This window comes from Montipora capricornis, chromosome 12 (genome assembly GCF_036669925.1).
Source record: "Montipora capricornis isolate CH-2021 chromosome 12, ASM3666992v2, whole genome shotgun sequence".
NCBI lineage: Eukaryota > Metazoa > Cnidaria > Anthozoa > Scleractinia > Acroporidae > Montipora > Montipora capricornis.
Genome location: NC_090894.1, coordinates 29842438 through 29857437, shown reverse-complemented (window position 1 = coordinate 29857437; position 15000 = coordinate 29842438). Strand labels below are relative to the sequence as shown.

The following is a 15000-nucleotide window of genomic DNA, read 5'->3' as shown; positions in this document are numbered from 1 at the left end:
AATGTTTTGAATCCGTCCCAAATGAAAGACACATTGTTCTTAGCTTCGGGAGATTGTAGCGCTAGCTAACTCAAAGAAAAACGGAAACATTGAAGCTAATAGTACTTATTAACTTTATCTCAAAACTGACTTTTGTTTCAAAACATCGTCCGATAGTGTGTTTTGTGCTTCAGATCGATCGTATATTGCTTTCAATGTTTTGTATGTGGTTTGTGACCCTTTGGAAAAGTAGTTTCCCACGAAACCCCCCTACCCCTTGGAAATTACTGCCCTTTAACCCCCCCTCTCCCTCGGAATTTCCAATTGTCTTCCGTGGTGGGGGTATGGATATTTTCTGGATCCACACAATACAGTGCTTTTGATCATGAGTTGTTGTTTCAATCAACAACAATCATACATGTATCTCTTAAATGAGACAACTTACAAAGAGGACTACATTTGTACGTGAGTCTGAAATGCCATACCACTTACAGCAGGTTTTTTCATGAGACCACAAGCCAGGGAAATTCCTCACACCAGCTAGTTTGAAATTTTGCTGTTGTCTGTTTTCATCCTATATACTCTTTTCCACTCAAGTTCCTTTTAAGCCGATGACAAATGGTTCAACACCCTGCAACATTTTTTGCTCAAGAAATGGTGAACAATGTTGCATGGACATGTTGAATGGAATGGAGCTGGTTTCTATTTTTGTTCAACATCGTTCAACAATGTTCAACCTGTTGAATGGCATATTTCAACATTCATTATATAGCATGACCCACTGTTCAACATTTGTTAATCAACAAATGTGTCACCGGCTTTAGGATCTTTTCCAGCACTTGTGCTACTAGATGGGGAAACCAAATTTATCCATCTCTTTAATTATAGCAATAATTATAAGTTTTAGAATGTTAGCAAATATTTAATTACCTGTTCATAGTCCACTGTGATGGTTTGAATGTCGGGTTTCCATGGAAGCAGTTGCAACAGTTCTCTTTTACCTATTAAGCATAGGAAAACAGTTAGAGTAATACATGTCAATCAATTTACTTAAGTTGTTGGTGAAGCCCTTCATGACTTTGCAAAGTTGTAAATGTGACTTTATGTTTTTTATGGAATATTTTATTGAACTTCTTTTCTGATTAACTGCACAATGCAAACTGGATGTTAGTGAAATGCCTGACATTCCATTTATTTTCAGTCAAGGTCAAGCCTTAGATAAGTGAATTTTGCCCTGAATCGAGGCTGTCTCAGGCCACATTAATTTTTGTTTGTGTTTTAGGAAACAACTAGCAAAGATTGTTCTAAATACTGTGATGTGAATGTAAGTATACTGTTGCCGCACATGCAAGATGGGTAAAGCGTTGTAAGCAAACTTGTCAGCGTGTTAAACCTCGTAAGAAGTTACTGTTACAGCTGTAGTTGAGTTTCACCACCCAGGGTGATGAGGGTTACAGTCAGCACAGCAAAGCTCTAGTTGACAATGTGCCTTTTACAAGGCCAAACCACACAACTCCGGCAACTCTGTTCCTTACTTTTGGTGAATACAGTACCACTCAAAGATTACCATTTTACACTAAGTGTGCACTAATTTACATTGGAAAATTTACACATAAAAACATTAATTTATTTTTTTGCATTTGACATGGTGCAAAAATGTTAGATGGTTCTGTTATCTTTGAGCGGCACTGTGATATATGGGTGTCTCAAAATGCCACGGAACTTTATGAATAAGGGTTCTGAGATTGGTCTTGTTCAGTTTATGTTGTCATCCTGAGTTGTGAAAAATAATTGGAAGTGTGGCCATTTGCAGTTGTGAGTGCAAAGACAGCACTTTCTCTTTAGTTGTAAATAATTTGTCATGAGAGTTGATCCAGGCAGTGGAGTGGAGCCTTTATTGTCCCACTCCATAGTATGATACTCATCCATCTGATTATGAGCCAACTAGTTGTTTGTTAGATGTATTGAAACAAGTGTGTGATGAACAGGGTGGTCATACCATATCTTTATATAACAGGGATACCAGTCTGTCATCTGAAAGAACTTGGCCACAGTCGTTCCATGATTATTGTGGTAGTTTTTTTGCATTGATAGCAAACCTAAAATGGTATATATTTTGCATTGATGAGACAGAATTCTCAACCTAGAGCAATCATATTCTGTTACTAAATTTTCATCCCTAAAATTTTATCATACGTACATTTGTATAGATTTGCGAGACAGGTCATCACATGAAAAATTATTTGTCCTTTGCTTTCGCCTACTTGTTATCTTTTTCTTTAGTTACAGACAGGTAATGGTATTGTGGCCTTTTTCTCTGTTTTTACAGTTCATTGATAGTTTTTATTTACAATGTAGACGACTTTGTGAAATTCTATGTGGTATACAGAGTACATGTACAGTACCGTGCAAAAAGAATGGAAACGAATTTTGACAAAATTCGCTTATTGTTCTCTCGAAATCTCAGGGGAAGAAGTGCGATTTTTCAGCTGAAATTTTGAAGAAATTTCGCTGAGCCACCCGAAAACTATGTCACGACGAAATTTCGCTATGTTACAACGAAATTTCGCCGCATAATAATTTTTGTTTTGATTGAAACAATAGACGTTTCAAAATTTCGACGAAGTTCAAATGAAAATTCGTTTCGCCTGAAATTTTGTTGTATTTTGTCAAAATGTAGCGAAAAGTGCCGAAAAGTGTGAAATTAGTTTGCATTCTTTTTGCACAATACTGTATGTAGTCTGTTGAAGTTATTTGTAATAAATTATTGTTATATGACATTGCAGGATGGTGAAGTACCTGAAGCTCTGCTGGTCAATGTTGCATTCTTTTGTGACAAAGGTGGCTTGTCTGCTATCAGGGAAGCTTTTCAAGATGCAGATCCTATTTCTCTGACATTTCCTCTAGCTCATCATCTAATTAACATTGTAACACAGGTATGGGGCAAAAAATGAATAAATTATAAATATCATGGAATTTCATTCAGTTCATGTGAGTGAGTATCCCAGTCATGGTGTGGCATGCTGATTATTTGCATGCAAGCAAACAATGAAATCTCTAACTTCCTTTTTGATAACAGTGTTTTTGGTCTCTGAAATCGGGAGACCCTGCAGCACACTCAAAACACACGCACGTTTTTTTGCATTTACAGTTTGTTTGAAATTGTATTTATCAAACGCATTTCCTCTTTTGTTAATAGCTTTAATTTCCTTTGTCTTAACTCAGACTAGTTTTCACAAACAATCAATGAAAGTTCCTTTACATTGTAATAAAATTAATGCTGTATGCAGTGATTCACAGCATTAAGGACGGTGCCTACTACTGTTATTGCGCATACGTTCTGTGCATCTCGAGGTACTCGGATTTCCTATTGGTGATACTTACTAATACAGGGATATTTTTGTGTGATTTAAAACTATTCGGAGAAAGTAGATCTTAGTAAGTACTCTTGGTATCCAAATAGAAAATTGGGGGTAACCGTACATTTTAGAGAGATAATTAAGCTTCAATTTGAGAAAGAACGCCATACATTGCTTTGTATTTTAAAGCTTTTTACAAATATTATTCATGAATTATCTTTGAAAAATGCGTGGTTACCCCCAATTTTCTTTTGGGATTTCAATAACACTTGTTTACATGTAGGTCCACATTTCCTGCGTAATCACATACAGGAGCAAAAATATCTTTAATTAGTAGGCAATGTCCTTAAATATGTTGTTAATTTCATGTCAACAACCAACATTGTCTGGCGAAACTTTCAATGTTGATATAAGTTTTTTTAATATTTGTTTTCGTTTTTACTTGAGAAACAATATTTTTTTCCAAAAAAATGTTGTTTCCTCTGCAATAATTGTTTCCGTGCTGCAAGAAAAGATTTGACTGCCACTTTTTCCCCCTTTGAGAGCTTATTGCAGTGCATTTGAGTAAACATCACTAAAAACCGGTGGACGGCAGATTTTGGTCATCAAATAAAAATAAAAAGTAAATAACTAAAAAGTAGCCAACACTTTCTTTGGCTTTTCCTGCTAATTAAAACCACTGCAGCTGTAACTTGATTTGGTTAAAATGTAATTTAACTAAGTTAACCACCACGAGCTTAGCAGTCAAGCGGTTTGCAAGCTTAACGGTCAAGAGGTTCACAAGCTTAGCAGTTAAGGACGTTCGCGCCAAAATCTTCCTACAGTGAGATTTTCTTCATTTCTCACCTAGAGTTCATAAAGTACTTACTCCAAAAACGAAAAAAAAATTGGGGGTCACCGACTTTGTTTCGCAGAAAATGGCAATGGAAAAATGCCTTAATTTCGAGAAATCTGTCATAATGGCGAGATGTAGCCTTATCTGTTCATCCATTGAAAATCATAAAAATAAACTGTTAGAGTGAAGGTTTCCATGCATAGGTTTTAGGAGTGGGATTTTTAGATAATTGCATGCCGCTAGGGATGTCGTAAACAGTAGAGTTCATCCTTGACGAGCGTTTTCGTAAGCTCTATACGTTGCAACCACCACCGGAATTTGATGGCACGAGGAAAGAAAATGTTAAAAAAAAGATAACTTCCTATGGTGGGAATTTTTTCATTTCATCATAATTGTAGATAGTAAGTAAAGTAAGTGATTCATGATTAAAAAAATAGGGGTCACCGTCGATCTAAACGAGTAAAATCGAGGTGACTTTGCAAAGCTCTTGGAAAATTTTGTTTGTTACGTTTTTGCGTGACCCATCGGGGAAGGACTGGAACCCAAGAGAGGCTCAATCGTTGAAGGGATAAAAGGTTTTTACCCAAAAACAAACTTTTTCAAGCATAGCAACGAAGTTTTAAGCAGGCTTCATCTTTACTTGGTTAGTATTTTGTATAATTTCTCTCCAATGCCGTCATGCTCATCTTCTGGAGGGTGGTTTTTGTCAAATTTAATCGCTGGTTGTTTCCACGCAGGTCCACACTGTTCAAGCGGGCGAGGACGAAAATACTGCTCTATTTTCATGAAAGTAAAGGAAAAGAACTTCAAAAACATGCATTCATTTTGAACTTAACTGTGTAGAGTAATAAAAACATTTTTTAAAAAAGCAGCCCCATTAAATTTGCGCAACGGGTTGCGTCCTCGATTTTTCCAAACTTTCAGCCACTACTCGATCAGCTACCTTTTCTGGAGCTTTTCCACCCTCCTCCTGCTCACTTTTCTTTAACGTTTTATGATGATTCAGAAATAAATGTGCCATTCTTTTGCCGGCCTGGAATTTTTTCCCCGGCGTTTTTGTTGCCATGTTATTTTGACTAATGCTTGAAAAATATTTATGCAAGTCAAGTAGACTAGTGCACGACTGATAAAACAACACAAAGTAGTCTACTTGACTTTCGTAAACATTTTTAATCAATTTTGACTGACCACGATCTTCTCTGATCCAACGCTGTGCAAAGGTTTTAAAAGCTCAACTTTACCAATGCTCAAAGTAATGCATGACATAATTATTACAGTCGCATTACCTGCACAGTAACGTTGCGCGCAAACAATTAGCACGAACATCCTTAAGCGGGTCACAAGCTTAGCAGTCAAGCGGTCCACAAGTTAAGCGGTGAAGAGGTCCACAAGCGTAGCGTCCAGCAGCCCACGAGCTTAGCGGGCATCCAGCGGTCAATCCCATAAGTGCAGGCTCACATGGTACATTGTAGCTTTGTACACTACTAGGATCTGCAAGTTCTTCATCAAGCGTTTGTACAGTGGTCTGTGGAGCAGTTCTTTTAGCGTCTTTCTGCCCCCCTCCTCCCATCCCTTATTTTTCTTCCTTCCATTGTTTCATCAGTGTGACAGGTGCCTGGTATGGGTGTCTCATGGCTGGGTTGCGGGGATTTGCCAACCATGGGGGCAGTATTCTATCTAGGGGCTGGCTGGCCACAATGGAAGCCCCGGGGTATTCCAGGCACCCACCTTCCACTTAAGCGAGGCAGTTGATTAACTGTAAATAAGCATGTCTTGCTTTGAACCTTCACCTTTACATTATAAAATAATTTGTAAAAAGTTACAGTAGAGCAGGTTAAGGCATGAACTAACAATCAGTGATAATAAAAATCATTGCTATTTTTTTTACTTTGGCATTGATTTCAGTCCACAGTCCAGGCCCCAGTAGTTGAAAGGCTGGATAACTTTATCCAGTGGATACAATGTGTGCCGTTATCCATAGATTCAATCTGTGCAAAGATAATATTTTGTATTTGGGCATGTAACCGTGAATATGCACACTCTAAGCACATCTAAGTAAAGGAATGTGCAAAAAGTGTGGCCAACTTTGAAGTGAAGTTTATTTCATACTCCGAAACTGTCACATAGCAACTTAGTATCCACCGGATGAAGTTATCCGGCCGGTGTACAATTGCGGCCAGAAGTGTAACAAGTACAGAAACTCAATAACTTTGGCAATACTAACATGCCTTTGTCTTTTGTTTTCAGCTCCGGCTATGGTTTAGCATCCAGGCCATTATGCAGTACATTATTCCTCTGCGCAGGCCTGTTATAAGGTGAGTTGTGATTGAGAAGTAAATGAATTATTGACTGCCAGTTGGGACCAGGTTCAAATGATTTACACATTACAGTTTACTTAACCCTTTGACTCCTAAACCAGTCAGCCAGTCTTAGTATTTTTACTCCTTAATGGGGAACCCCTGGGAGTCAATGAGTTAAAAATTACAAAAAGAAAAGAAAAACAAAATGATAAAAATGAGATGCCGGCAATTTATAAAGTGGTCTGCCTCAGGCATCCCACTTAATAAGTGTGGAAATTTTCTTTGTCTGACCAGGGTGGCTGCACGTCAGGTCAAACCTTGTCCCTGGCCTGACATATGACAGGCTTATAGCAAAACATTATTTGCAGACTCGTCAATTTTAAAATTTTGAAAGGGACATACCTGTATCTACAGATATTTTTGTCAGGGTTATTATTATTCATCAACTCCAGTGATTTCATGTTATTCACAGTTTAGAATTTCTTTATTTACAATGTGTGTTGAACAGTTACAAAGCATGAAAAGGACATTAAATTTTGTGTTTTTACCATACAGAACTACTCAAAAGCAAGTTAACACCACACTATGCAAATGTGACCATCCAGATGAAAAGGATGCTTAGACCATTTCTTCCCAGACGCATTTCAAAACAGTGTTTCAAGCAAATTTAAACCTGTTTCAAACAGTTTCAAACATGTTTCAAATGCGTTTCAAAAACAAGTGTCACATTTCATTGCGTTGGAAACAGAAGAATTAACATGTGCATAATTATATTATCAGTCGGTTCTTCTGCATGAATTGCCTTAGCAGTCTTTGTAAGTTTTGTCAAATATGAATGAATTTCACTTTTTTTCGAAACGTTTCTGAAGCTAAAAAAAAATAATTTCAAGATCTTTGAAATGGAAATGAACTAAAGTACGAGTGTCTGTTTCTTCGCTAGGATGTGACTGGTAACATAAGAACGATGCCTGCTGTAATTGTTATTGGCATATGTCGCATCTCGAGATACTTGGATTTCTGATGGGTGGTGCTTATTAATACAGGGATGTTTGTGCGCACTTCAAAACTATGCGGAGAAATGAGAACTTAGCAAGTGCTCTTGGTATCCAAAAAGAAAATTGGGGGTAACCACGCATTTTTCAGAGATAACTATGCTTCAATTTGGAAAAGAACGCCATACATTGCTTTGTAATTATCTTTGAAAAATGTGGGTTACCCCCAATTTTCTTTTTGGATTTCCATAACACTTGTTAAGATCTACTTTTTTCACATAAAATTATTCAGTAAACCGCGCAAAAATACCTTTGAATTAGTACGCACCGTCCTTAAATGCCATTTGACAAAGTTGGTGAGTTAACCCATTGACCCCTAGGAGTGAGGCTTAACAGATCTTACTCTGTCAAATGCCAGACCATTTTACTCATCAACTGGGGGAATCCTTGGGTGCCTGGGAAGTGAGGAGGTTAAAGATGGATTGAAATCTTGCACCACCCATTGTAGAGTAAAGAGACCATGTTTTTGTATACCTGTTACTTTCAGGTACCTTTGCAAACTAACTGACAAAGACCTGAGGCAGCCTGATGGTCGTCTTATGGTGGATTCCATGTGGAGTGCTGTAAAAGGACCTGTTGAATCTGGACCCATCTGTGATAAGTACGTACAAGTACCTTCAATGATGATGTTAACCTTGTCCATGTTGTAGTTACAAAAACTAGTTTGTTTTTTACCTCCTTTTTTTGAGGTTATGATAATGTCTATAAGACAAAGGAAAGTAAAATGTGACCCTATTTGGGAAAAGCAGGCTTAACGAAAATAGCGTTGAAGCGTTTTTTCGTTGTAATGCATTTTCAACGCATTGAAAATGCGTTGAAGAGCATTTCCATTACGTTTTAAAACGTTGGCAATGTTTTTCAACGGAACCGAAATGCGTTGCAAATCCATTTCAAAATCCTTTCAAAACATTGTCAATGCGTTGTCAAACATTGACAACGCGTTTAATGAAACCACCACGGGTCGTTTGGAATCATTCATAGCACCGCTGCTATTAGTTACTACGAAATCTTTACAACGAATTGTTACGCACCTCTAGCACGTACGTATCGGTTTGAATTTGAGTACGTAGGTTGAGTACGTAGGTTATCAACAAAAATGGATGAATACAGGAACCTTGCTAACTCGGGTAAGGACTCACACATGAAACATGTAAAAATCAATGCTGTGGTTGTTCGGATCTGCATGCATGCAGTGTCCTGACATGAGTTAAATTAAAACTTGTTGCCTAACACCATACAAATACATGTAGCTGCAAGTTTAAAGTATCTTATGGGTGCCAAAACCTATAGGCTTGCATGATATTTAACGATGGTTTAATAGCGCTAACCATGCTTCGAGCAACCCGGGCCTGTAGTTTCTTGACGATTCCCAAGGCTGCTGCCTAAGAAATTTTAAAGGGGCCCTCAGAGCTAAACGCTGTGAACTTAGGAGCCCAACATATGAAGTGAAAGGTGTTGCTGTGAAAAATTAAGGCACCCAGAGCTATTCTTTGGGAGCCCCAGGCTACCGGGCTCCTGTTAGGCAACAGCCTTGATTCCTACAAGTAGAAGTGTGACATTCCACAGGCAAAGATGTGTCGGCAAGTTCTCTTGTTTCCGGAATGAAGGACAGATACTTCATTGCTTTTATCTTACTATAAGCATTTAAGTCCACAAATAATATTTTGGCTTCAAATACCACTGCTCCTTTCCGTTCTGCGAATCTCGTTATACATATGCACAAGATTGCTCGTACCCCCAACATGTTTAACTCCTCTTAATGTTTACCTTACAACGAGTGCCATCTGACTTGGCCCAATGACCAAATTGCTTTGTGTGTTCACAAGTCTTTTTTACGCTCAAGGCAGTTTATATTACATTCTCAATTATAAACTCTCAGTTGACTGACCACTCTACTCCACTAAGTAAATAGTTCACCCTGTGGCCAAAATAGATTTGACTTAAAATAAAGAACACTTTATGTGTAACCAATACGAAAAATCGGGCCGATAAATTGATCCTGAGAATTTCAATTGGCAACTGCAACAAAATACCGCAACATCACAAGCATGATTTGTATGGCACATGAATTAAACATTAAACAAAGGAATGTCAACGTTGCGCACGAGTGATCACGAATTTTATATTAATAACCATTCCCTTGATTAGCAAGTGAAGGAGTCATCAGAAATACTTAAAATACTAAATAGGAGTGACATTTCCTGAAACGCAATCGTTTGCCAAGAGCGAGGCAAGGCTACGTTGATAAAAAAATATGTTTGTCAAATGCGTGGTGTGCGTGACTTGGGATGATGAGTTAAGAATGATGGAAATTGCTATACCGTCGGTTGCATTTAATCGTGAACAGCTTGATGCATTTCAAAGACTTTTTGAAACTTACTCTTTATTTTCGAAGCCAATGAAATCGAAAAGTTTACGTAAAATTTATGACAGAAAAAATATTGAACTATTTAGTGGCAAGCTTGGGGGCGAAGCGCCAAACAAATCATGCCAACATTTTCTTTTTCAACGTTTATACTTCTGGTGGGTATATTGGCTGTTGCTTCGGAAAAGTTTTGATGTAAGTTGCGACAAATTGCTCTTTATTAATCAAACAAAATCAAATTCTCTCAGATGCAGAATTTTGATGTTCAACTGAATTTGTTGCTGGTAAATAAACCGCTATTGGTTGTGTTGACAATGTGTTTAGCTTTGTTTTCAACGTTTGTGCAGAATTTGTATCAAACGTTGGAAAAAGTTGCCAACGCGTTGGCAACGCGTTTTTCATCCATTCTTAAACATTTGTTGAACATTGTCAACGTTTTTACAATGGACTGAATAACATTACAAATGTGTTGAGAACCATTATCAATGCATTGTGATGCATTATCAACGCATTTAAAATGCATTGAAAATGCATTACAACGCTATTTTATATGATATTTGTACCACCATTTTTAAAATCTCAGTGAAAAAATGATTCGTCCGTAGAAATAATTACCATGTGTCATGCATAAACATTGCTTCTGTAGAATAGCCAGGAAATTAATGGTTGTAGGGCAGCACATGTTGTATTCAAAATACCGGTAAGTGGCAGGTTATTCAGCAGTTGAGCTTGAAATTCAGAAATATTCATTCCTTTGAATTAGTAAATATGTTAACTTAAATTAATGCTTCAATGACCATAGGATAGTCTTAGGCCGGGATAAGTTCAAGCTAGCCTTCCACGCAGACATTCAGGGATTCATGATGGGTGTCTCGCCCACGAGCGTCTGATGAAACAAGCCACACAGTCCTTTCCCTTTGTTAAGAAACTGTCATCTGGAAATGACATGCTGGTTACTTAGGAAGCAATCAGCGCTGTGTAGATCTCCCCTGGTCGTGTCAATGCATCAACTTCTTCTTTGGATAAAGCATGAAAGGGACAAAGCCTTTGCAAAATATTCCTCAGAAGCATTAATTTTGTTTCCTCTGTGGGTTATGCATTTGCATTCTCGCGAGTCAAAATGTGAGTGCTTAGCAAGGGTACTAGTAAAATTGAATGCGCTGTGGAAAGATATAAATACGCATACAAATATTAAAGTACTGCGAGTGTAATTGAACTTCACGGAAACCATTACCTTCATGTGCAATGAACGCAACTAGGACGGTAGCAAAAAGAAAGCTTGAAAAAATACATTACGTTTAAATAAGCTTGTGAACCGATCGTTCGTACTCAGTGTTTCTCCTACAGTGTATTTGAAAAATAAACCAACTGTTAAATCAGTTCAATTGAAAGACTACTAAATCAGTTCAACTGAAAGACTAAAATAATAATTGGCGACGGAAGTTGCCAATTATTATTCCTTGGCGTGATCTTTCATTAATGCTTAAGGGGCACGTTGTTTACTGTACTGAAAACACACATTGCACAGGTCATTTCTATTGAAAGAGACAGACCAATATCTTTCACTGGTACAGTAAAGGCCCCCTAATGTTTGTTAAAAATGGAGAAATTGATGATCGTCAAAGTCATGGAAAGTAAATCCCAAGGGAGTGACATAAGGAACTTCCTCAGTGTCCTAAGTCTTCCAGCAACTTTATTTAGGGTCTATAAAGTCTTTCAGCAATTATGAGTCGATTATTAACATGTCATTAGAAAGGAGCTGTAGGAGTATAGCAACGGCTACCAAGATTTTTTAATGGTTAACAGGCATCGTTCGTGTTAACAAACAATTGAAAGAGTCCTCTCCTTCAAGATGTTGTGTTAACCACTGTTAACCGTTGAAACTTTGTTGAAACTCGCTGTTAATCGTGTAAATAACTAGGAAATCATCAAGAAATCCAGATCAAATGAAAATCATGAATTAGATCAGAAAAATCACAGATTGTCAATTTTAAGTAAATTTTTCTTCCTTGTTCGTGACATTTAGGATCATCCTCTCTTTGAGTAAATAAATGATAATTGAGTTATAGAGTGGTGATCCTTTTAATGCGCTATCAAGAGTATTGACTCATAACATGATAAAATTACACCAGTCTTTAACAATGACAGCAATATCAAGTTCTCACAAAGACATAATAATTATAATATCATTGCACACACAAGTTGAATCCTCTCTAAAAAGCCAGCTGAGTTGACACAGCAGTTGATACAGTGTGCTGTCAAACACAATAAGACTGTGTAATGCATACCTATTTTTCAACTTTTAGGGATAGCTTGGATCTGGCCTTTAAATACTTCACTTCATCAACCTTAACTGTGCGACTTGCTGGCTTGAGTCAGATTGCTGTGAGTTTAAAATTGAATTCAGTGTTGTTGTTATCATTATTCTTCCTACTGTAGGTTGTTAATTAACCCGTTGACCACTCAAGCTTCTTAGGACACCCCCAGTTGACGTCGACTAAAATCGTTGGGCATTAGACTGAGTAAAAATTAATATGTTAAATCTCACTCCCAGGAGTCAATGGGTTAATATTGCTGAATTTCAGACTTGCAGATTGTCAGGAACAATCCCCATGAATGAATGGTTTCCTGAGATGTATCCAAGCTTTTTCAAATTTGAGAGTCCTCCTGACTTCCTTTTACAAATAAAGTGTGGATCCAGTGAAAAAATTCTGGGGTCCTGGGGCCTGATTCTCAAAAGTTCCGATTGGGAACTTTTCCTGCCTTTTTCGAGTCTCACAATTCCCTATCTTAAGATTGGAGAGATTTTAAGTCAAGAAACTTCACTATCATTTTGCTGTTTGTTGACATGAAAACATGTGAGTTACAGGACTGCACTCACTGGGACGATGGTACTACTTTAATTATGATATGACTCCTGGGTTCAAACCATTTACAAGTGTCGTGCCTTGACAACGATAAACGCACGACAGCAATTTTACAGCTTCAAGCTGTGGACAGTGATATTTTTTAAGAGGTTTGCTGATCTTGGTCTCTGAGGACTGATGATGACCAAGAAGAAAAACAGAATTTTGGAAATCAAGGGGGACTAGTGACGATTAAATTTTGTGGTAGTGACCTTGAAGAAGTTAGTTGACTTTCCTGAAATCAACAAATCAATGCAAATCAAATCAAGAAAAACCTCTCAAACGAACCAACAAGTTAAACTCAAGCCACAATGACATGACGCGAAGTCTGAGAATCGAACCCGGCCCACATTGGTGGGATGCAAGTGCTCTCGCCACTGTGCCATTCCTGCACACAGCAGATTGATCAGCCTTCAAACGAGGCTGCTTTTTTGCATAAGTTGTGTTCTGCCAATTGTTGAGAAGCGTGGAGCAGAGACCCAAAGCATGGAGGTCACTCATGGTAGACTTTGACTTGCTTGATAGTCAGTGTGAAAAGAATCTGTTGGGTATATGGTGGATGGACAAGATCTCTAACAGAGAGATATGAGATATAGTTACCTGCCATCAAAGAGAAGCAACTGTTGTGTTTCAGTTACATATTTTACTTTGTCCCGAATGGTTAAAAGCATAATCAGATATCAGATTCAGATTTCAGATTGTTTTGTGATACAAGTTTACAAGTTAGAGCTGTCAATCAAGCAAAGTTATTATAAATAATTATTATGATATAACTTCGGGAAATGGTTGCCAAAGAAAAACACCTGTTAAAACAGAAGTTAAGTAAGGTTGGATAGGGTGGGCTGGTGCCCGGCTGAAGAAGTAGACGAGTGTTGGATAGTTTTGGGATTATTGTGAGGATATTTTCGTTACTATGTGGGTATCATGCATTCCTGTACATTTTGCTTTTCATTCATTGGTGCCACTGTGCGGTTGCACTCGTGTACTTTGAATTTAAAACTTCCTTTAGTGGCAGTGTTAAGTTGATATTGATACAAAGTGGTTAAGAAAACTGGTTATTGACTGGCCGTCTCCTTTAAATTGTCCATAACAGTGTATGCCCTAACTGCTGATCAGCTACATCATGTCTATAATTGTTGTTGTACTTAACTGTAAAATCTCAATTGAAACTAATCGCAGCACATCCCTTCCAACATGGAACCACTAGTTTTGTCTCTTAGACTGCAATTAATATTTTAATTGATAATTAAGGTTATGTAAATTAAAGCAGGATCATATTAATAATTTGTATTTTTGTTTCTGGTTAACATACATGTACATATAGAGCTTAATGGAATGTAAAGAGCAAATTCATCAGCTAATATCTAATGTGTTTACATGAAACATGTTTTGTATTTGCATGATTTTTTCCTGCATCCAGTGTTGGACCCTTTGGCAGATGTTCTGTTCATCTGAGAGAAAAAAAAAATTATTGTTTCCCATGATGTAATGTTGCACCTTGGATACATCTCTGGGTTTTCAAACTTGTCCTCCATTCTTCATTCAACCTGCTCATGCACCTGTAACACAATGCCACGTACGGTAACTGCTCCGGAGACTGCATTCCCTTCCCTTTCAAAAATGAATTGGAGGGTCAGTGACCTTGAAATTTCATATACTGCACTCTGTTGTATGCATGGTGCAGTATTTGAATAATTGCTTGTTCATATACTGTACCTTACCCAGCATGCATGATTATGTGTATTTTCAAGGATTCAATCTCATTGACCTCTAATCCATGCTGGGGTGTTTCTTTATTTCCAGAATCAAGTTCACATGTTTATGGATCCCTTCCAAACAGACCCAGCAGCTGAAGCTGACAGACAGTGGTATTTAAATTTTGATATTTTACAAGATTACAGTTACGTGTAATGACTTACATCTGGGCAGTATATATTAGCACCAAGATTTAAATGACTTTTTGTTACTCTGGCTGAAGGCACGGCGGCCAGAGTTAAGTTTTCAGCCAGGTGTTTTGCGTTTCCACCACAAATCGGCAAAGCCTGCTGACCAAAAGAATCCTGGGCCCGGTTCCTCGAAAGCCGATTAACTTAATCCAGGATTAGCGTAAACTTTTGTTTCACGTTTTCAACTTTTTGGTGAAAGTTTCTTTTGCTTATTTTTGTTTTTCAAGATTGACGTCTTCTCATGTAAAGTTCTGCCAA

General features: G+C 37.7%; 1 protein-coding gene across 2 annotated transcripts in view; it reads left to right on the top strand.

Annotated features, from left to right (window-relative positions):
• The window catches only part of LOC138026172 (ubiquitin carboxyl-terminal hydrolase 34-like), a 91339-nt gene that overhangs the window by 3540 nt on the left and 72799 nt on the right, over positions 1 to 15000 (top strand). For both annotated transcript variants that reach the window (XM_068873390.1, XM_068873391.1), the window contains exons 4-9: positions 1262 to 1303; positions 2766 to 2915; positions 6421 to 6488; positions 8013 to 8126; positions 12197 to 12275; positions 14600 to 14664. In XM_068873390.1, the coding sequence (XP_068729491.1) occupies positions 1262 to 1303; positions 2766 to 2915; positions 6421 to 6488; positions 8013 to 8126; positions 12197 to 12275; positions 14600 to 14664 (518 nt within the window). The remainder of the gene's footprint in view (positions 1 to 1261; positions 1304 to 2765; positions 2916 to 6420; positions 6489 to 8012; positions 8127 to 12196; positions 12276 to 14599; positions 14665 to 15000) is intronic.